This window comes from Rhinopithecus bieti, unplaced genomic scaffold (genome assembly GCF_001698545.2).
Source record: "Rhinopithecus bieti isolate Rb0 unplaced genomic scaffold, ASM169854v2 scaffold_8911, whole genome shotgun sequence".
Lineage (NCBI taxonomy): Eukaryota > Metazoa > Chordata > Mammalia > Primates > Cercopithecidae > Rhinopithecus > Rhinopithecus bieti.
This window is the reverse complement of record NW_016806084.1, coordinates 1,863,869-1,886,678: the sequence shown is the minus strand read 5'-3', so window position 1 is coordinate 1,886,678 and position 22,810 is coordinate 1,863,869. Positions and strand designations below refer to the sequence as shown.

Below are 22,810 nucleotides of genomic sequence, written 5' to 3'. Positions count from 1 at the left end.
GGAGTTAGAAATTGCAGTGAGCTGAGATCAGGCCACTGCACTCCACCGTGGACGACAGAGCGACTCTGTCTCAAAAAAAAAAAGATCTTTTCATGCCCAACCTCTATCTCCATTATCTCCTAGCTTTTGGAAAATATTTAGTACTGGCATTTGTTCTTCACTGATTTTTCCTTCTACCTGTTTCTTTAGTATCATGGGGGTAGTTACCTCAGCGGGAGTAAGGAGACCTTTGTTATGTGTCTCTTACTTGTACATACTCTGTCCTCTATCAGTAAGTGTGTATATACACTGTATTTTCCCATTCAGACATATTGTGTAAGTAATAGGAACCAGGTGTTTGAATAAATTAACCAAGTGCCAAATTTCATTTTGGAAATGAAATATTTTAGTTTAAGACTCTAGGACATTTGTAAAGCTGAAATATATTGCAAAGTGATGAAAGCTTTCTTAAATTCTGTTATAGTCATGCACCTTAAAATTATTCATTATTACTTTTATAGTTATTATCTATCTGTATATGCTCATCTACATATGCTAAACATGAAGATATTCTCTCCAGCGAGGACTTCATGTGCCAGATTTTTCAGCCTGGATTGAATTTTATGGATGAGAGAGATACCCTGGAAATGGAACCATTGGCATAACCTTGTGTCTAATGTAATAACAGAGCTCTAATGAACTGCAACATAAGCTCAGATCTGCAAAATATTCAGAGAATATAGGCAAAGAGCAGTTTTTTCCTCCTTATGAGCTAGGTTGTGCTCCAAAAGCAACAAGTACTGCTTGTCTTTGCAGAGAGCTGTCATGGAGCTGTAAGTCTCTTTGTGGTTTAGACTTAATGTGAATAAGATTCCTCTGCATTCTCAGCCTAGAAAAACTTGACAGTTCTCTTGGAATTTGATGAAAGTTTCCTAACTTTGAGGCTAGAAAATACTCTCATTTCAGATTAGGCAATTGTCAACATTTTTTTCTGTTCTAATTTCATGATGCCAAAAAATCATGTATGGTTGCTCTATTTGGAGAATAATATGTAGCCTTAGACACTTAAGATCATATGTAGTTTAGAAATGATATCAATTGCATATGAATGTTTTGATTTTTTTCCCCCAGCCTTTCTGAATTTTTTGATTTCTTCAAATTCTACATGGTTTTTTATTTTTGTTTTTGTTTTTGACTTTCACATAAATTGTCTATAGTGTCTGGAACATGTACATATACATGTATATGTATGTATGTTTTATACAAATTATATATATGTATGTGGGTATATGTATATGTATGTATATGTATATGTATGTATGTTCCATACAAATTATATATGTGTGTGTATATGTACACGAATTATATATATATAATATACATACATGTATATACACACAAATTATAACACAAATTATATGTACATATATTTCATATATATACAAATAGATAATATATTTGTGTATGTATAGTTATATATACACATATTTTGTATTTTGTATATATGAATACATATACATTTTGTAATGTATACATATATATTACTATATATATTTTTAATCGTGGTAAAATACACATAGGATAAAATCTATAATTTTAGTCCTTAGCCATTTTTTTAACCATTTAACAAGTGGTATTAAGTACATCCTCATTATTGTGGAACCATCACCACTATCCATCTTCAAAACTTTTTCAGTTGTCCATACCAAAACTGTACCAATTAAACAATAACTCCTTGTATCAACCTTCCCCCTGCCCCTGGCAACCACCATTCTATTTTCTGTCTCTACAAATTCAGCTATTTTAGGTAACGCAACGCATATAAGTAGAATCATACAGTATTTGTCCTTTTGTGACTGACTAGTGATGACATTAATTTAATATTAAAATCAGGAGAAACAAGGTGGGCATGTTGGCTCGCACCTGTAATCCTAGCACTTTGGGAGCCCGAGGCAGGAGCATTGCTTGAGCCTAGGAGTTTGAGACCAGCCTGGGCAACAGAGTGAGACTACAAAGAAAACAAAACGCAAAATAAAGCAAAAAAAAAAAAAAAAAAAAAAAAAAAGAAAAGAAAGAAAAGAAAAGAAAAAAATAGGAGAAACAGATTTAAGACAGTCAGGAAAGAAAAATATTGACTTTGATTTTGGTCTTATTGAATCTTAGGTGCTGGCAGGTGAAGACTTTCATATTGTAATATCCTGAAGACAGTTTCAAATATAGGTTTGGAATAGAGATGAGGACTTCAGAGTTATCCGTAATGAACTCATTTTAAGAATATGAGATTGCCTAGAGGAAGAATGTTTTGTAGAGTTAGAAGAGTGGGATTTATCTGATGATCTTCAGAATTCTGGACATTTATCTTAAATTGCTCTTTAGGAAGTTTAGTAGAAAAAGAAAGGATGCAGATAGTGTCTGCTATTAAGGGCAGAGGAAGAAAGACCTGAAACAGAGACAGAGAAGAAGCGAACTTAGGTTATAGGAATAAAAGGGAGAGGATGTCATAGAAACCAAGGGAAATGAGGATTTTGAGAAAGAGATGCAAGTGACTGTGCCCGGTGTTTCCCTAATGACCAAGAGGGTAGCTCTGGGTTTTAGCAAGTATGAGTTGGCCATTGGCCTTGGGAAGAATAGTTTCAGCAGAATGGTGGTGGTCGAAGCCAGATCCTTATAGGGGTCAGGGCCAAAAGAAACAGTAGGAATTCTAGGCATTTATCTTAAATTGCTCTTTAGGAAGTTTAGTGGGGAAAGAAAGGTTGCAGATAGGGAATCTCAGGTACACAGAGGTTAAGTAACTTGCTGAAGGTCACACCGTAACCTTAAGTAGCAGAGGCAGGATAAGCTCTGGTTCTGGAGCTGGTGCTCTTCATCATTACTTTAGGTTATATTCTCCCACCTTTTTTCTTTGTGGTTGTAGGTGGTTGTAGGCTACTTAAAGAGATACCTGTGCACCTGCAGTTAAAATCCAAATAACTCAGTGGAGAGCCTGGTCCTTCGTTATTACGTCTCAGATTGAAGTTTTATATCTTACAGCATGATGAAATTACATATATGATGGTTAGGTTAGGTTGCAAGTCTTGGAATATATGCAGAAGAATAACTTTATTACAATGACTATTTACTTTTTATAAGACAATCCAGCAATGGTGATTTTTCATTAGTGATATAATTGCAAGAGATAACTTGAGAACATAAAATGCACATCTTGAGATGAGATTAAATACAATGCTGATGAAGTTATAGAGTTTTATGCAACAGTTCAATCAAGAAAGCATGATAATAAAGCGTGTATACTGACTTTCCGGAATCTTGAGAATGGATAAATGGAAACAGAGAAATACCTATTTTGTATTATAAACCTCTAAAACAGTTATGAAAGAAGTTATTCTTTTAGGTATTTTTCTTTCAGTTTTCATCACTATTAGGCAAAACTGATAGTCGATATAGCTCTGTCAGTAGCTAAGGGATTTTTGTTGTTGTTAAAGTAACATGTCATATCTTGTATAATTCAACTATGGCTACGCAGGGGGAAGTATTTAATGTCTGATTATACAGCCTGTGCTTTGGAAACAGCCGAAAGTCAGACAGCGACAGTAGAGGGCAAAGGATTATTAAATGGACAGTCACTGAGGTCACTTATAGTGACTTTACTGCAACACCATGTGCATCTGCTTTCCCATGGCAGGTTGATCATGGCTTAATGGCTAAAGCTTTGTAAAATTACAAAAAAAAAAAAAAAAAAAAAAAAAAAAAAACCCAGAAATCCTGCTGATCTCAAGTGTGTTATTATTTACAGTTGGATGCTTGGCAGGGAAGTGCTAAGTCTGATCATACTGACACTAAGTCAGGCAGAACACGTGGTGAAATCTCATGGGGCTCTATCCTCTGAACCTTGAGAAGACTACCAAAGTGTAAGATTTCAAGGTGGAAAATATCCTGCAATATGATTGAGAGAATTTGGCTTTTTCATCTGAACAGGTGTGGCCGAGTGGAGGCGTTTCTCCTCTTGGAAATGTCAGGAGGTGTATCATTAGGTTCTTGGAGCTAGGATGTAGGTAGAATGGCAAGTAAGGAGTTTTAATTAGTTCTTTTATCTTTCTTTTATGGTTTGGAATGGTATTTTCTTTGGTCATGTATTCACTTACAAAATCATGGACAGTATTTGATGGTGAGGAAGAATCTTGGGTAAGTTGTTATCTTTGTTTTCAGTAGAATTTACTTGGAGCTGGTTCAAAGAAATTATATTAATAGTTTGCAAGTGAGTTACAGCTAATGGAGTCAAAAGAAGTTTGAATAGGGTCAAAAGAAGTTAGAACTGTTCCATCTGAGTCTTTGGCCCTTAGTAAAGGATCCAGCATTTTATTTTGTTTTTACTTATGTCTTTGATATTAATATATTTTTCAGAATATGATAAACCACTCTTCCCCACAGTTTTGTTTATTTCCACAATCCCTCCCTAACCTTTATTTCTTTTTTGCTTCTCATCATACACATTTTTCTCTTCAGGAGACCTGCTTTTCCCTTTTGAAACTTGGACTATGTTCTTAAAATTGACGATTGTAGGTAAGAACTGAAGACCAAGTTTGTGAGACAAATAGAATTTGATATTCAAATTATCTGAAGAACTGAAGTACATTATTTTGTACTTGTTGTTTTTATTTTTTTAAAAAAATTTCTCTTGGAAGAGAAATTGGTGAGATTAAGGAATGCTATAGCTAACTTCGTAGAATATTTGGAAAACTATGAGTTCTAGTGAAAGGTGCTGTCTTAGGGAGAACATTTTAAAAGTGCTGGAAAATATAATATTACAGCTTGAATCAAGAGAAGTGAACTCTGCTAGGGACTAAGTAGTTTGTTAGAAAGGTGCTCATTATAGAATGGCGTGAACGCGGGAGGTGGAGCTTGCAGTGAGCCGAGATCGCGCCCCGCACTCCAGCCTGGGCAACTGAGCGAGACTCTGTCTCAAAACAAAACAAAACAACAAAACAAAAGTGCTTATAATAAAATAAGAAATAAAAATTCTAACTAATCAAATGGGACAAAACCCAGATTCATTGTCTTTATATGCAAATAAAGTATAGATTCTTAGATTCAGAACAGTAAAAGAAAAATACTGTAGAAAACAATAAGCAAAAGGCATGAACAGGCATTTCACGAAAGAGCTACTGCAAAGTCACAAACATATTAAAAGTTACTCACCCTAACTAACAATGAAATAAATGTGAATTAGAGTAAGCAAACTTGTTTTTCCATTTATGAACCTGCCAAAGATTTAAAAGTTTGATGATAGCGAATGTTTGAGTATGTGAAGAACTGGGTATTATTTGTTGATGGACATGTACCATAGCATTTTTCTGGAGGGTAATTTCACAATGTGAATCAGAAGCCTTAATGGTGCATACATTTTAACCTATAGTGAATCTCCTGCTAAGACTTTTTATCCTAAAGAAGTCATATGTGGGCTGGGCGCGGTGGCTCACGCCTGTAATCCCAGCACTTTGGGAGGCCGAGGTGGGTGGATCTTGAGGTCAGGAGATCGAGACCATCTTGGCTAACACGGTGAAACCCCATCTCCACTAAAAATACAAAAAATTAGCCGGGCGCGGTGGTGGGCGCCTGTAGTCCCAGCTACTCCGGAGGCTGAGGCAGGAGAATGGAGTGAACCCGGGAGGCGGAGCTTGCAGTGGGCCGAGATCGCGCCACTGCACTCCTAGCCTGGGCGACAGAGCGAGACTCCGTCTCAAAAAAAAAAGAAGTCATCTGTGCCTTCTTGTCAAGATGGTACAGTAAGCTGACCGTTTGTACATACCTTCTGCTCTAAATTCATAGGAATGGCAGATATAATGCATTAAAAGAATTAAAAGAAAGAAAAAAGTTGTAGCTGGGCTTATAGACAAGATAGTGTTGTAGACCTGAAAGCTAACTAAACATAAAGGGCTGGTAAGCTGGATTGAAGTGATGGTGCCACAGAGGCTCTGGGTGCAGAAACAGAAAGCTAGATTTAGCTCCCATAGCGTACTAGGGACTGAAAGTTTACCACTTGAAATGGGATCATAACTAAGCTCACTGCTTGAAGCCAGGGGCAGGGATGAAGTTGTCCATCCTATAAAAGGAAACTAAATAAAGACTCTACTTGGAGGCTCTAGTTTATATGGAGCTGTGGGTCTTGAGGGGCAGGAGGAGATAGATTCAATTTCAAGAATAGGAACTGACTCAGGCTGACTGATTGTGGGGAGACAATGAGGAGAAAATGTGGTGTTCCATGTTACCATTATGAGGTTTGGTTCTGGACAGTAGCACAGGGATCCTGGTGGAGGCAGCTGCAGAAACTCTATGGAGGGATAGGTGAGCACAGGTGGAGAGAAAGGGGAGTGAGAGAAGCAAAGAAGAAAAGCCTTTCGCTTAGAATTAGCCTTCAAAATGCAATACCAAAATACTGGAAGATAATAAATACCAAGAAAGATAGCTAACAAAATTAACAATGAGAACAAAATTTATCCCAGACGAGATGAATTTTACAGAAAAGTCAGTCAAAAATTAAAAGAAGCATGTTCAGAATAGTCAAGGTAATAAATAAAGGCATTACATAGATAAAAAATGATGTTTAAAAATACTCCCAAGATACGCAGAAACGAATAGGAATAACGACATGAAAAAGAACCAGTTACAAATTTTGAAAATGAAAAAGATGGTCATAAAAATAATAAACTTAATAGAGGGGATGAACTTTAGACCTCACACAATTGAAAAGAGAATTGATGAATTAGAAGAGAATACTAAGGAATTCACTCAGAATGTATGATAAAGAGACCAAAGATTTTTAAAAAGGCATTTAGGAGATTTGAAGGATAGGTGGAAGAGTTCCAACATATGTCTAATATGAGTTCTGGAAAAAAAGAGAAGACAGCCTTGAACTTTTGGCCTCAAGTGATCTTCCTGCCTCAGCCTCCTGAGTAGCTGGGACTACAGGTACATGACACCAGACCGCACTAATACGAGTGTGTGTTTGTGTATGTGTGTGTGTGTGTGTGTGTGTGTGTGTGTGTAGATCAGATTCTCGCGATGTTGCCCAGGCTGGTCTCACACTCCTAGGCTCAAGCCATCCACCTGAGGTCTCAGCCTCCCCCAAGTGTTGGGATTACAGGCATGAGCCACTGTACCTGGTCAAGAAGCAAAATGTAAAGAGCCAAGAATTGAGAATTTTCCCATTTAAAGAATGATGAGTTTAGATATGTTGAGTAGTACCATCAGGTTGACACTGTAGAATTTAAGGGAAAAAACATTTTTGAGATACAAAACAAAAAAATGCTGATTACCTACAAAAGATTAGCAACAATAGATGCTAGAAGACAGGAGAATAATATACTAATATATTCAAAATGCTAAGGGAAAGTTATAGTTAATTTTGATTTTTAAACCCAGTTAGTCTTTGATTCAAAAGTGAAAGAAAAATGCAGATACTTTCAGATATAAAGAAAGACCAAGATAGTTACCATCCATGGAAACCTCACCAGGGAAACTGTTAAATGCTGCTCTTCAGCAAGAAGAAAAGTGAAACCAGAGGTAAGGTCTTCTTTTCTTTTCTTTCCGTTTCTTTTTTCTTTTCTTTTTCTCTCTCTTTCTTTCTCCTCCTCTTTCTTTCTCTTCCTCTCATCTTCTCTCTCTCTCTTTCTCACTTTCTTTCGGATGGAGGAGCCTTACTCTGTTGTGTAGGCTGGAGTGCAGTGGTACGATGCTCACCGCAACCTCTGCCTCCCAGGTTCAAGTGATTCTCCTGCCTCAGCCTCCTGAGTAGCTGGGATTACAGACATGTGCCACCACACCTGGCTAATCTTGGACTTTTAGTAGAGATGAGATTTTGCAATGTTGGCCAGGCTAATCTGAAATTCCTGACCTCAGGTAATCTGTCCGCCTTGGACTCCCAGAGTGCTGGGATTGTAGGAGTGAGCTGCTGCTCCTGGCCTGGTTTTTAATTAAAACAAGCAAACAAACAAGGGTAGGCATAGAAATTGATAAAGTGTATTGGAAAATTCACTAAGTTATTGGTTTTAAATACTACTTTTTGTTCTAAAATGAATATAAAACTAAAACTCTGGAGAATGATGAGAATGTGAGAAGGGAGGAAGTAAATTATGTGTGATCCAAAATTAGGGACACAAAAGGGGACATACTACATGAATTACTAATATCTAAGAAAATACGATACATCTGAGAACTAAGATGAAGTTGATACATACCTAGAAAAATAGGCATTATTTAAATTGCTTCAAGAAGTAGAAAATCTGAATAAAACAATGAAAGAAATTGAATGATAATGAAAAGTCCATCTGTCAAATGACAGCAGGCCCAGTTTTATAGGCAAGTTAAACCCAATTTAAGTAATCCTTACTTACTCTTCTTCCCTTTTTAAAGAGTTTTATTGGGGTAGAGTTGACATAGAATAAACTACACATATTTAAAGTTTTGACGTATGTATATATTTGTTAAACCACCAAAGTCAAGATTTAGGAGACACGTTCATTATCACTCCTAATCTGTGTCCCTCAGAAATCCTTTTCTCCTTCTCTCCCCCAGTGGCTCTGGGCAGCCACTAATCTGCTTTTTGTCGCTATTGACTAGTTTGCATTTTCTAGAATTTTGCATAAATGGAATCACTCATACAGTATATGCTTTTGCACGCGCTCTCTCTTTCTCTCTCCCTTTTACACAATGGATTCTGTGTTTTTAGAGTAGGTTTAGGTTCTGGCAAAATTGTGAGACAGGCACAGAGATTTCCCATATACTCCCTACCTCCACACATGCTCTGTTACACACACTCCACTATTGTCAATATCCGCCATTAGAGTGGTACATTGGTTACACATCATTATCACCCAATGTCCATAAGTTTACTGAACCATTAGGGTTTACTTTTGGTGGTATATATTCTGTTGCCTGGGACAAATGTATAGTGACATGTACTTGCCACTGTGTTACAGTATCACACAAAGTAGTTTCACTGTCCTAAAAATTCTCTGCACTGTGTGCTCTTTTTTGGGGGTTTAAGCGGAGGCCTGTCTTCCTTCACTCAGCATTGTGATTTTGAGATCCATCATGTTGTTGTATGCTTCACTAATTCATTCCTTTTTGTTGCTGATTGGTGAATTATTGTATGGATATACCATAATTTCTTTTTCTTTTTTTCAATATACTGCGATTTCTTTATCTGTGCACTTGTTGATGGACATTTGGGTTGTTTCCAGTTTGGGGCAATTACAAATAAAGCTGCTGTGAACATTCATGTGCAGATTTTTATGTAGATATGTGCTATCATATTGTAAGTGTTACTAGATATTTTTTAAAGAAAGTGCCAGATTGTCTTCCAAAGTGGTTGACCATTTTGTTTTCATGAGGGCAGTGTATAAGAGTTCTAGTTTTGAGAGTTTTGAGAGCAGATTTTCTTAAATTTGATGAAATTTATCCTTTTTTTTTCTTTTATGGATTTTGCTTCTGGTTTCATATCTGTGAAATCTCTGCCTTGCGTAACTTAAATACGAAAAGAGTTTAGTGTGTTTTCTAATACTAGTTTTATAGTTTTAGGGTTTTATATTTATAGTTAGGTTTTATATTGATGTATTTATTCATTTTGAGATATTTTTGTGTATAGTACAAGGTGTGGATTGGAGTTCTTTAGAAAGTGTAGATATCTAATTCTTCCAGTACTATTTGTTGAGGACTGTTCTTTCTTCATTTGAATCTTTGTCAAAAATCAATTGAATATAGATATCTGGGTCTATTGTGGACCTCTGTTTTGTTCCATTTATCTGTTTGTTTAGCACTGTCTTGATTTCTGTAGTTTTATACTAAGTCTTGAAGTTGGGTAGTAAAGTCCTTCAACTTTATTTTACTTTTTTCAAAGCTGTTTTGTCACTTTAAGTCTTTGCATTTCTAAATGAATTTTAGAAATAGATTGTCAGTTTTTACAAAAAAAACCTTCAGGGATCTTAGTTCGCAATTGCATCAATTTGGGGACAATGAATTATTGAGTCTTCCAGTCCACTAACGTGGCATGTCTCTTTGTTTAATTTCAGTAGTGTTTTTAAATTTTCTTTGTGTAAGTCTGGAAAACCTTTTGTCCAGTTTATCTCTGAGTACTTTATAATTTTTGTTAAGGTTCATAGTATTTAAAAAAATTTCAATTTCAGATTGTTGGTTGCTAGCATATAAAAATAAACTAATTTTTGTATATTGATCCTAGAGTGTAGCTAAACTTATTTATTAGTTCTAATAGCTGTTTTGCAAATTCTGTATAATTTTCTACATAGATGCTTATGTCATATTTAATGACATTTTACCTTTTAAAAATTTATTCTCAATCCCGATCCTTTTCACTTCTTTTTCTTGCCTTGTTGCACTGGCTAGAACCTTCAGTACAATCTTGCGTAGAGGGAATGATGGGAAACATCCTTGGCTTTTTTCCTCACCTTAGGGTAAAATCATTCACTCTTTTACCACTAGGCTGGGGTTCATTGATTCCTTTATTAAGATGAAGAAATTCCCTAGTTTACTGAGGGTGTTTATCAGGGTCCTTGTTGGGTGTTGTCTAATGCTCTTACCACATCTATTCAGGTGACCCTCTAGTTTTTCTTTCTTAGCCTGATAATAGATGGATTTATGCAGATTTTTGAATGTTAAACCAACCTGGCATTCTGGGGATAACACTTGGTTATTCTATATTGTCCTTTTTATGTGTTGTTGGATTCAGTTTGTTAACATTTTGTTAATACTTTTTACATTTATATACGTGAAGGATATTGATCTGTAATTTTCTTGTAACATTTCTGCTTGCCTTTGGGATTGAAAGCCATTAATTTTCTGGATTAATTTATGTAGAATTATTATTATTTCTTTCTTAAATGCTTTGTAGACTTTATCAGTGAAGGCTTTGGGTTTGTAGTTTTCTTTGTGGGAAGTTTTTAAAATACAAATTCAATTTCATTAATAGATACAGGACTATCTGTGTCTACTAAAAAGGGGCTATCCTTTTCTTTTCTTTTTTTTTCTTTGAGGGCAAGGACTATATCTTGATCACCATTTTGTCCCAAGCATATCCCTGGCACATAGTGGGTCAGGAGTAAATGTTTGGCGAATGGATGAATGAATGAGGCAAACTCAGAGAGAGAAAGTGGGTACTGTGTCTGTGCTTGGCGCAGCGTGGGGTTGTTTGTGGATGGCATCTCATTCTCATCCTGTAGTAGAGGGATAACACAAAAGTGTGGAGCCTCAGGGCTCCAGAGTCCTCATCCTCTGAGCTACATCTCCTACTTAGCCGAGGTCTTTTCACTGTCTGGGCAAGACTCCTCACTTTGCTGAAATGACAGCGTTCCTGGTGCATGCCTGGTTTAGCTTAGGCTAACCTCTTCTTGAGTGAACCTAGGTAATTTGTGTCCTTCAAGAAATTTCTCTATTTTATTTAAGTTCTAGAATTTATTAGCATAAAGTTTATAACATCCCCTTATTATCCTTTTAATTGACATGTTGAAACTTCTGTGTGTTTTTTAAATTCATTCTGGCTAGAGATTTTAAATTTTCTTTTCTCAAATAACTAGCTGTTGGCTTCATTTATTTTTAACTTTTCTATTTTCTGTTTCATTGATTTCTATTGTGGTCTTTTATTATTTTCTCCTGTTTATTTTATTTGTTCTTCTTTTTCGAGTTTCTCCAGGTGGAAGCTAAGGTAATTTATTTGTGACCATTTTTCTTTTTATTATAAGCATTCAGTGCCATAAATTTCCCTCAGTTTACTAGTTTAGGGGCATCCTACACATTTTGAAATGTTGTATTTTCATTTTTGTTGAACTTAAAATACTTTCTCATTTCTCTATTGTTTTCTCCTTTGACTCATGTATTATTTAGGAGTCAATTATTTAGTTTTCAAATATTGGGGTTTTCTAGATGTATATCTGTTATTATTTTAAGTTTAACTCCATTTTGTCAGAGAATATAGTTTTTATGATTTCAATCCTTATAAATGTATTGAGACCCAGAGATGGTCTATCTTAGCAAATGTTCTATGTGTATTTGAAACAAATGTCTATTTTGCTGTTGTTTGGTGGAGTGCTATCTACATGTCAGTTTAAGTTGGTTGATGGTGTTGTTTAAGTCTCTTGTGGTGTTTTTGTCTACTTGTTCTACCAGTTATTAAGACAAGGATATTGAAATCTTAGACTATTAACTATGGAATTACCTATTTTTTTTTTTGTTCTTTCAGTTTTGCTGCATGTTTGAAGACCTGTTATTAGGTGTATAAATGTTTAAGATTTTTATGTTCTGAATGATTTGACTCCTTTATCATTATGAAATGACTTTGTCTCTTGTAATATTTTTTGTTCTGAATTCCGTTTTGTCTGATATCAATATAGCCACTTCAACTTTCTTTTAATTAGTATTAGTGGGTAAATTTTTTTTCCAACTTTTTACTTCTTTACAAATCTTTTTTTATTGCAGTAGAATATACATAACATATAATTTATCATTTTAATCATTTTAAAGTATACACTTATGTGGCATTAAATACAATTTCACAATGTCCTGTCCATCATTTTACTTTAAACCAGTTTCTTTATATTTGAAGAATATTTTTTATAGGCAACCTATGGTTGCATACTGCTTTTAAAAAAATCCAGTTTGACAGTTTCTCCCCTTTAATTGGGTTATTTAGATCATTTACAGTTATTGCAGTTGTTTCTATGGTTGAATTCAATGCGACCATTTTTGTCTATTTTTTATCCTTTTTTTCTTGATTTCTGCCTTTTTTTGGATTGATTTTTTTTATGATTCCATTTTATCTCTTTTGTTGGCTTATTACTTGTAATTCTTTGTTTTTTTAATGTTTGTTTTAGGGTTTCTGGTATCTGTCTATATCGTATCGGAATCTTTCTTGAAGTATTACTGCACTTCACATGTAGCATAAAAATTTTTACCGCAATATACTTTTCATATCTCTCTGGCCATTGTGATGCTGCTGTCATACATTTTATTTCTACATATGTTATGAATCCCACAACGTACTACTCTTGTTTTTGCTTTAGTCAGTTATCTTTTATAAAGACTTAGTGAGAAGTCTTTTGTATTTCCCATATAGTTACTATTTCTGATCTCTTCATTCTCTTAAGTAGATTCAGATTTTTATCTGTTGTCCTTTTCTTTCCACCTGAAGGTCTTCCATTATCACTTCTTACCTTGAAGGTCTGTTGGTGTTGAATTCTTCCTGCTTTTGTATATCTGAAAAAATATTTATTTCTCCTTTATTGTTGAAATATATTATAGCATTTCCCCCACTATCTTCTGTCTTCCGGCAACCATTTTTTTTTTTTACAACGAGCTATTTGGTGTTATTCTTTATTCTTTTTTCTTTTTGAAACAGAGTCTGACTCAGTCACCCAGGCTGGAGTGCAGTGGTGCAAACTTGGCTCACTGCAACCTCCACCTCCCAGGTTCAAGCGATTATTGTGCCTCAGCCTCCCAAGTAGCTGGGATTACAGGTGTGCGCCACCACACCTGGCTAATTTTTGTATTTTTAGTATAGATGAGGTTTCCCCATGTTGGCCAGGCTGATCTTGAACTCCTGGCCTCAAGTGATCCACCCATCCACCTTGGCCTCCCAAAGTGCTGGGATTACAGGTGTGAGCCACCACACCCAGCCTTATTTGGTGTTATTTTTATAGTTTTTTTGTGTGTACACAGCACCTTCATCTCTTGCTATCTGTGGGGGAGTGGTTCTAGGACCCTTGCAAATATAAAAATTCATGGATTCTCAAGTCCCTTATATAAAATGGCATGTAGCACTTGCATATAACCTATGCACATCTTCCTATGTACTTTAAATCATCTTTAGATTACTTATAGTATGTAATACAATATAAATGCTATATAGATAGTTGTTATATTTCATTGTTTAGGGAATAATGATAAGAAAAAAGTCTGTACATGTTTAGTTTATCTACAACCATCCATTTTTTTTTCAGGAATATTTTTTATCTGTGGTTGTTTGAATCCATAAATGGGGAACCCATATATATGGAGAGCCAACTGTATTTTCTTTTGTCTGACTGCTTTTAAGACTTTATCTTTTTCACTGGATTTAAGTAATTCGCTTATGATGCATTTTAGTGTTATTTCCTCTTGTTTTTTGTGATTGAAGTCCTTTGAACATCTTAAATCTGTAGATTGATGGTTTTCATCCAATTTGGAAAATATTTGGCCACTTTTTTTCTGTCTTCCAATCTCTCTCCTTTCCTTTGTTAACTCCAATTACATGTATTAAGCTGCTTAAAATCATCCCATAGCTCACTGATGCTCTGTTAACTTTTTTCTCCTATCTTTTTCCTCTCTGTATTTCATTTTGGATAACTTTCCTTGCTGTGTCTTCAGGTTCATTTTTCTTTTCTTCTATTATAACTAATTTGTGTTGAATTATTATTATCCAGTGTATCTTTCCTCTCAGATATTGTGGATTTACTCTAGAAGCTTGATTTAACGTTACTTCTGGTTCTCTACTTACCATGCTCAATCTTTTCCCAACTTTTTGAACTTGTGAACTACAGTTATACTTACTGTTTCAGTGTACTTGTCTACTCATTTTGTCATCTGTTTTGTTTTTGCACCAGTTTCAATTAGTTGATTTCTCTCTTTATTATCAGTCATATTGTCTTGCCTTGTAGTATTCTCTTAGAAACTTCCATGCCTTGATGCTTTTGATTGAATGACAAACACTGTAAATTTTTAACATTGAAGTGCTGGATTCTGTACTTCCTGTTCTTTTAAATAACTCATTTAAGTTACTTGGAAACAGTTGGATCTTTTCAGGTATTGCAGTTAATTAGAAAGGAACAGTGTGACATTGAGTCTAGGGCTATTGCACTACTGCTGAGGTGAAATCCTTCTGAGTATTCTTCCTGATGTTTTCTAAATTATGACATTTTCTATCCAGGCTAGATTTTTTTTGTATGCTGTAGTGTTGGCTCCCATTACTGGAAACAGAGCAAGACTTGCTAAATATTAATTAAAAAGATCTCTTTTGAAAGCCTTGTAGAGCTACCAAAGCAGCCAGGACATGAGGGTCCAAGAGCAGTGGCTGTAAGTATTAGTTTTAAAAATCTATAAGTAGGATTGATTTTAATTAAAAACTTTAAAAAATTGTTATGTTGTGTAGTTGTTTTTCAGTTAAAAATTAAACAGTTCTTAAGAGAGATGATTTCTCTTGCCTCAGGGATGGTGTGGTGCAGTGGGTGTGGCCTTGTACCTGGGAACTAAGAATGTGAGTTGTGATTCTCTCATAAGCAGCAGTATAGTCTCTTGCCAGTCACTTAATAGCTCTGGATGGGCCTTAGTTTCTTTATATGTTCTAAAATTTTGCAATTTTGTCATATTAAAAATTACACGATCACCACCACATAGTTAATTGACACATTTTATATGTGTAAACTTTTATGGGAAGTTTTTATACATTTATCCTGTAGATCACTGAGGCTAATTAATATCTGGATTTGTATTAATCCAGTAGCATTAATCTGTGGCCTAAAGTGTAATTTGATGTGCTACACATAGATTCCTATATAAGTAATTTATAACTAGGAAATAAAACTGTCCTTTCCAGACATGAATAAACAACAATAACAACGAATGGTTGCCAAAGCGTATTGAGGGCTGTTTATGTACCAGGCACTGTTCTTAGAGCTTTATGTATTAATATCATTTACATCTCACAGGGAGATAAGAAAGTAGTTCCAAATCATAAACCTAGACTGGCACTGGAATTCAAGAGTTTAGCGCCTTAGGCTATAAACACATAACAAAGGAGTTTGCTTTGTTATACAGACCCGTGCCCCACTGTCTGAATGCTATTTGCCTAATATCTGCATAGTTTATAGTTTGCAAAATGCACTAATATATATGAATAATTTTTATTTTATCATCACAACTCTATGAAACAGTGTCTCTTACAGATAAGGAAATTGAGAATGAGCGAGTTTGCTTCCGATGTGGTACCTCATCGAGGAGTCTCCATTCAATCCGACTTTCGCCTCCAAATCCAGTTTACTTTTACTGTGCCATATTTTCATGGAGAGGGAAGTTTTTCATAGGACAGGGAATGCTGAATTTGTTGAAATGGTTGAAATACTTTTTTTCTTCTTATCTAAAGCAAATATGGTATAAGTATACGTGAAATATTTATTTACACTTCTTTTGGTTTAGCTACTTCTTATTGATCTTTTCTTTTCTTTTTTTTTTGCGGGGGGGGGAAGAATCTTGCTGTGTCACCGTGCAGTGATGACTTACTGCAATCTCCACTTGCCAGGTTCAAGCGATTCTCTTGCCTCAGCCACCCTGGTAGCTGGGATTACAGGTGTGCACCACCATGGCCAGCTAATTTTTGTATTTTTGGTAGAGATGGGGTTCCTTTTGGTGGCCAGGCTGGTCTTGAACTCCTGGCCTCAAGGGATCCGCCTTCCTTGGCCTCCCATAGTGCTGGGATTTCAGGCGTGAGCCACTGCACCTGGCTCTTAATGATCTTTCTAGTGTTAGTTTAGATATGTCTTCTTTGCCCACTAAGCACCCTGCTTAAGAACTAGGTCATTTTCCCACTTAAAACCCTCATAGGACCATGCAGTTATTTTCACAATGAACGTTCATTAGCCATTATTTGTCATTGTATTTTGAAAAGACTCAGGTAACAAAATTAAATTTTTATTGAACCTGACACAATAGGATGCACAGTTGAAGAAGTATTATGTGGAACATGATACATGGATAAAGAATAAGTGTCCTTAGGAGCATAATCTTGACACGGCTGAAGAGTCAGGAGTGGGATGAAAAATATCCTTCATTTGTAGGTGAGATACACCCTTACATGATGAGTCATAATCCACTTAATCTTTTTATGTAATTACTGTAAGACTCTCAAACCATATCTCTATGTGACAAGATACACAAGCTCAGATACAGCTTAACTTTTTCACAGTAAAGCAGAGGCTTAGGGTTGGTGTAGTTTCTGATATTTAACTTGAAACCCTTAGGAATTTGAGTTGTGGTGCTTTTTTTTTTTTTTTTTTGTGTTTTGTTTTTTTTTTTTTTTTTTTTTTTTTTTTTTTTTTTTTTTTTTTTTTTTTTGAGACAGAGAGTCTAACTCTGTCACACAGGCTGGAGTGCAGTGGTGTGATCTCGGCTCACTGCAACCTCTGCCTCCCAGGCTCGAGTGATCCTCCTACCTCAGCCTCCTGAGCTACTGGGACTACAGGTGCACACCACCACACCCGGCTAGTTTTTGTATTTTTTCATACAGACGGGTTTTTGCCATGTCCCCAAGCTGGTCTCGAACTCGTGAGCTCAGGTGATCCTCCTGCCTCCTCCTCCCGAAGTGCTGGGATTACAGGTGTGAGTCACCGCGACTGGCTGTGGTGTGTTTCACATAGGTCTTTTGTCCTCTTTTACTTTGCCAGAGCTGTGGAAATAGGTGGTAGCCTGCGTGGAAGGATCTTCATCCACCCCTCCTGCCAGGTGGGAGAGCTGAGGCTTTACGCTCTCTCTGGCTCTCCATGTGGCATTTGTGAACGGCTTGATGTATTTGACACAAGTGTGACAGCAAAGAAGTGTGTGAGCAGAGCAGTGTGCTGCAGGGCCCAGCTGTGTGGATTTATCTGTACATCAGGCCGAGGAGCAGCAGTTAGCCAGATCTGACAGTCAAACGTGAGCTCCTTCTACCTGTGCTCCAGAGTGCATTTTAATGTTGTGTGTTTTTACCATGGCTGGCATTTGACACAAAGAAAATTGTCAGAGCTGTTTTTTTTCCTGTCCTCTTTAGTGTACTAGTCTGCAATAGTTTTCCAAATAAATACTTCATTGTACATGGACAAAAGTATGCACTTTCTAAAACAATGCCAAAAATCATGTTGTCTTTATCTTTATACTGAATTTCATGTGAGGAATTAGTAGGTTAGATGTTTGAATTGGTAATAGGTAAGACGTTTACATAGTGCGAAAATCAAAACAATATAAAATGGAATATTTTGAGTAGTCTTGGCTCTGCCTTTGTCCCTTTCTAGTCATTTCCCACCTCTGTTGACAGTTAATCACTTTAATAGTCTGCCATTCATCCTTTGTGTTTCTGTGTGTGAATGCAAGCAGAGTTTTGTGCCTTGTTTTTTACTCCCCAATATCTTCTGGAGAGCTTTTTAGCTCATAAACAGAGAGCGTCCTTGTTTTTGTTTACTGTTGCTTTATACTTCATCACGTGGATGTCCTGTAGTTTATTCAACTGTCCCCTGTGGCTGGAGATTTGCATTGTTTCTAATCTGTTTATTTTATTGAGATAATAATTTCCATATCATAAAATTCACCATTTTAAAGTGTAAAGTTCAGTGGTTTTTAGTGTGATTCGAAACTTTTGTTCTACAAATAATGATGTAATGAGTATCCTCGTGCATATATTCTTCTGAACATGGTACAAGTATGTTAGAAGGGTAAATCAAAAGTAGGATCGCTGGCTCACATGGTAAATGCATTTGCATTTTGAAAGGAGTTGACTGTTACCCTCTCTAAGGATCGTGTTGTTTTGCCCTCCTGATAGCAGAGCGAAAGGGCCTGTTTTTCTTAGTCTTGCCCATAGTGACCTTGCTTTTCATAAAACAATCTTAATGTTTGATTTTTATAAAGCAGTTAAGAATTTTTAATTTTGGCTTGGCGCGGTGGCTCAAGCCTGTAATCCCAGCACTTTGGGAGGCCGAGACGGGCGGATCACGAGGTCAGGAGATCGAGACCATCCTAGCTAACACGGTGAAACCCCGTCTCTACTAAAAAAATTCACAAAACTAGCCGGGCGAGGTGGTGGGCGTCTGTAGTCCCAGCTACTCAGGAGGCTGAGGCAGGAGAATGGCGTAAACCCGGGAGGCGGAGCTTGCAGTGAGCTGAGATCCGGCCACTGCACTCCAGCCTGGGCGACAGAGCGAGACTCCGTCTCAAAAAAAAAAAAAATTTTTAATTTTGATGTTTATGAGCTACCAATTTAATTTACTATTGATATCTGATTGATTTCACTGATGTAAACATGACCAAAACTTCTCTTTATGTTTGTAAATATTGTTATTTAATGATTGATCTTGTCAGTTACTTGGTAAAATTGCAAGTAGTGAGTGTTGATGTTCAGAGCAGATTTTTATCTGTAGGGTCTTAAGTTGGGTGATTTTCTGGTCCCCATTCTCTGCTGTCGTGTAGACACAACATTGCTCACAGTATTAAAATGAAAATTCCTAGTGAAAGATCAGTTATATGCTTCTTGCTCTAGAGTAGGAAAAATCTTGTCAAATTTTATCCTTTTGATACAGCCTTTTAGGTTACAATGTTTTATACCTGTCTGATGCTCAATTCCGAAACGAACTAAGAAGTGGTGATTGTTACAGAATTTAGCTGAACCATTAATTATAAGCAGAGGTTCAGCCTACATTGGCACTTGTCAACCTATGGGACAGGTCTGTTGCTGTTTCACCTGATTTAGGTGGAGTATGTAATTACTTTTGGGAATCCGTACTTTTGTGCCCCTCTTTATATGTAGATTAGCTTTATTGATGGACTCTCATGTAGAGATCTTAAGGTGGTGTTTGCAAGGTGGAGCCATTTCAAGGTTTGAGAAATGTGCATTTGAATTATTCAAGGCTTACTTTTTTTGGCATTTATAAATATTCTGGCACTTTGTGTCTATAAAAAAGACTAAGAATTGATAAAATATTCATAGGAAAATGGAGGCATTTCTGAGCTTGAAGTAAAAATTGAAGTATAGATTTTGATTAAATTTATGATGGAATGGAGAAATGTATAAGTATGCACATGGAAATATCATTGGTTCTTTCTATGGCCCAAATAATGGTTAATACTGAAAAACAGATAAATTGATTAACCAATAGAGAGTTATCCAAACTGGTTTGTCGATTATCTGTAATGGTATGTGTTACATTAGTATTATAACTATAAAAGTATCATAATTTAGGCCAGGCATGGGAGCTCACTTCTGTAATCCCAGCACTTTGGGAGGCCAAGGCAGGCAGATCATTTGAGCCCAGGAGTTTGAGACCAGCCTAGGGAACATACTGAGGCCTCATCTCTACAAAGAAAAGTAAAACAAAACTAGCCAGGCATGGTGGCATTGCACCTTTAGTCCCAGCTACTTGGGAGGCTGAGTTGGGAGAATCATCTGAGCCCAGGAAGTCAAGGCTGCAGTGAGCTGTGATTGGGCCACACTTCAGCCTGTGGGACAGAATGAGACCCTGTATCAAAAAAAAAAAAAAAAAAAACTCATAGTTGAACTGGTAAGTCAACCTTTTTGTTATAAATGAGAAAACACCTATAGTCAAAACAAAGACTTTGACTAAATAAATATAATAGAATTATGCCTAAGAGTAGAATTCGGTTTTGTGTCTCTTAGGTCAATTGGTTGCTATATTTCTATTCCCTTTCTTTTTCCTCACTTTAGATAATGATACAAAAAAGATCCAGAAAGAATTTGTGTTTTACCTAAAAGGACGTTTCCTTTGACTACTCTGATTGTGATGGGTTTGTGAGAGAAGGCTGCTATCCTGGGGTGGGAGAGAGTAGTACTTAGGGCCACCACGTCTGGTTGAGTAGGTTGTGCACTTTGTAAAGACAGTGGCCATTGGAGCAGGTGGAGCCTGAAATCCAGTTTGTGTTTACCAAGTCATATTCTTATGGAGTGGGACTATATTGGCCCAGAGCAAGGTGTACCATTATCTAATTTTTATAAATGTGACTTACTGGCTGACAGTAGCTTTGATGATGCATTTAATTGCATTTTTATTTGAAACCCAGTTGTTTCTGCTGTTTTTGCTTTCTTTCTTACAGATAATGTCTGTTGTATGTACATGTCTATGTGTCTGTGAGTGTATGTGCACATTTATGCCATTTATGTGCCACATACACACACAAACTCCATATATTCTTGAATGTAAGGTCAGATATTCTTTGAAAAATATCCTCAGAAAGAAGCAGGTGCCCTATATGTATCTGATTTCTTATAAGATACTTTATGAGATCCTCTTTCAGTTACTTTGTTTGAATAGCACAGTACTGTTTGGGGAAAACATAGTCTCTGGAAACAGCCTCAGACAATGCTGGCTTTGAGTGCTTAAAAAGGCTGCTTCATGGAATTGGAAAAGAAAAGAAACAAAGATGTTTAACACAGATTTAGTAATTATTATAGAGATGATAGATCACTCTAAGAAAGCAATGCTGTAAGTGGATATGATCTCAAATAAATGTTTACAAGATGAATAACTATTCCACATATCCTGACATTATGCAGATAGATACTTGTGGCTTGGTTTGGTATTTCCAGTGATAGTACCATAAAAGGATTTACAAGCTACTATGTCTCAAGCAGATTGTACAGACAGGCGTTTGCTCTGGAAAACTGTATTGGATGACTTGTAAGCTGGCTCTAGTGATGAAAAAGACCTGGATGTCAACAATACATGTGAAAAGTGAATCAAATTGTCTCATGAAATGTGAGAGTGAATAAAATTATTTCTAAGTTTATGCTTCATACCATGTGTAATTTAGTAGGTATGTAAATTGACTGGGTGCCATGACTCATGCCTATAATCCCAGCACTATAGGAGGCCAAGATGGGAGGATTGCTTGAGGTCAGAAATTTGAGACCAGCCTGCGCAACATAGCGAGACCTTGTCCCTACTAAAAATTAAAAAAAAAATTATCCAAGCATGGTGGCACCCCTGTAGTCCCACCTACTTGGGAGGATGAGACGGGAGGATCGCTTGAGCCCAGGAGTTTGATGTTATAGTGAGTTATGGTCACACCACTGTATTCCAGCCTAGGTGACAGAGCGAGACTCTGTCTCTAAAAGAAAAGAAAAACAAAGATATATATATAATTTAATTAATACATTTTATAATTGCGATTTGACTAATTTCTCTCTCTAAAAGATTATAAATTCAAAGTTGGCTAAAATTTGTTTGTATTCTCTTATTTGAAAAATAAGAAAGTGCCTTATTTTGGGTCATTGTATATTCACTTATATGTAATTGTTATTATTTTCAAACAGAAACTGAGGCTTCTTGAAGAGCTTGAAGACACTTGGCTTCCTTATCTGACTCCCAAAGATGATGAATTCTATCAGCAGGTAAGGTGTTTTAATATTTTTATCAATTTCAGTGATGTGTTCTGATCAACCTTATTTTACCTATGAGGAAGCTGGGCTAGAGAGGTTAAATGACAGGTGAAAAGGTCAAATTAGATCACCCATGACTCCTCATGGCCTACAGAGCATGTACGTTTCTTCAGAGTCGGCTTTTTGCTATGAATTTAATGCTTTAACATAGTGACTGTTTTTATTTCCTCGGACATTCCACACTTCCTTGCCTCTGCTCATGCTGTTTCTTCTGCATAGCTCCTCCTCCTTCCTTTTGCTCCTTATCCTGTTGCGGATGGCTAATTCTTCAAGAGTTCAGTTAAACATCACCTCCTTTGTGAACATTTTTCCAGCTTATGCTACCTACAAGTCAAGTTGATTGCACTCCTTGTAAATAACTCTGCATCACCTAGCACATGTGGTATTGCAATTACAGGATCCCGTGTCTGTCTCTCTGAATTAGACACCACTGTTTCAATTACAAATGACAAAAACTCAAATCAAACTCACTGTGGCAAAAAATAAGGGGAATTTATTGACTTGCCTTAGAAGTCTAGGAGTACGTGGCAAAATCCAACTTTACAAAAGATGTCATCCGATCAGTTTCTTTCTGTTTTTCTTGGCTTAGCTTTCCTCATT

At 36.3% G+C, this 22,810-nt stretch overlaps 1 protein-coding gene across 1 annotated transcript in view; it reads left to right on the top strand.

Annotated features, from left to right (window-relative positions):
• Window positions 1-22,810, top strand: part of FTO (FTO alpha-ketoglutarate dependent dioxygenase) — a 415,105-nt gene that overhangs the window by 89,204 nt on the left and 303,091 nt on the right. The window contains 1 exon segment of the mRNA XM_017874625.1: window positions 22,085-22,162. Within this exon segment, the coding sequence (XP_017730114.1) occupies window positions 22,085-22,162 (78 nt within the window).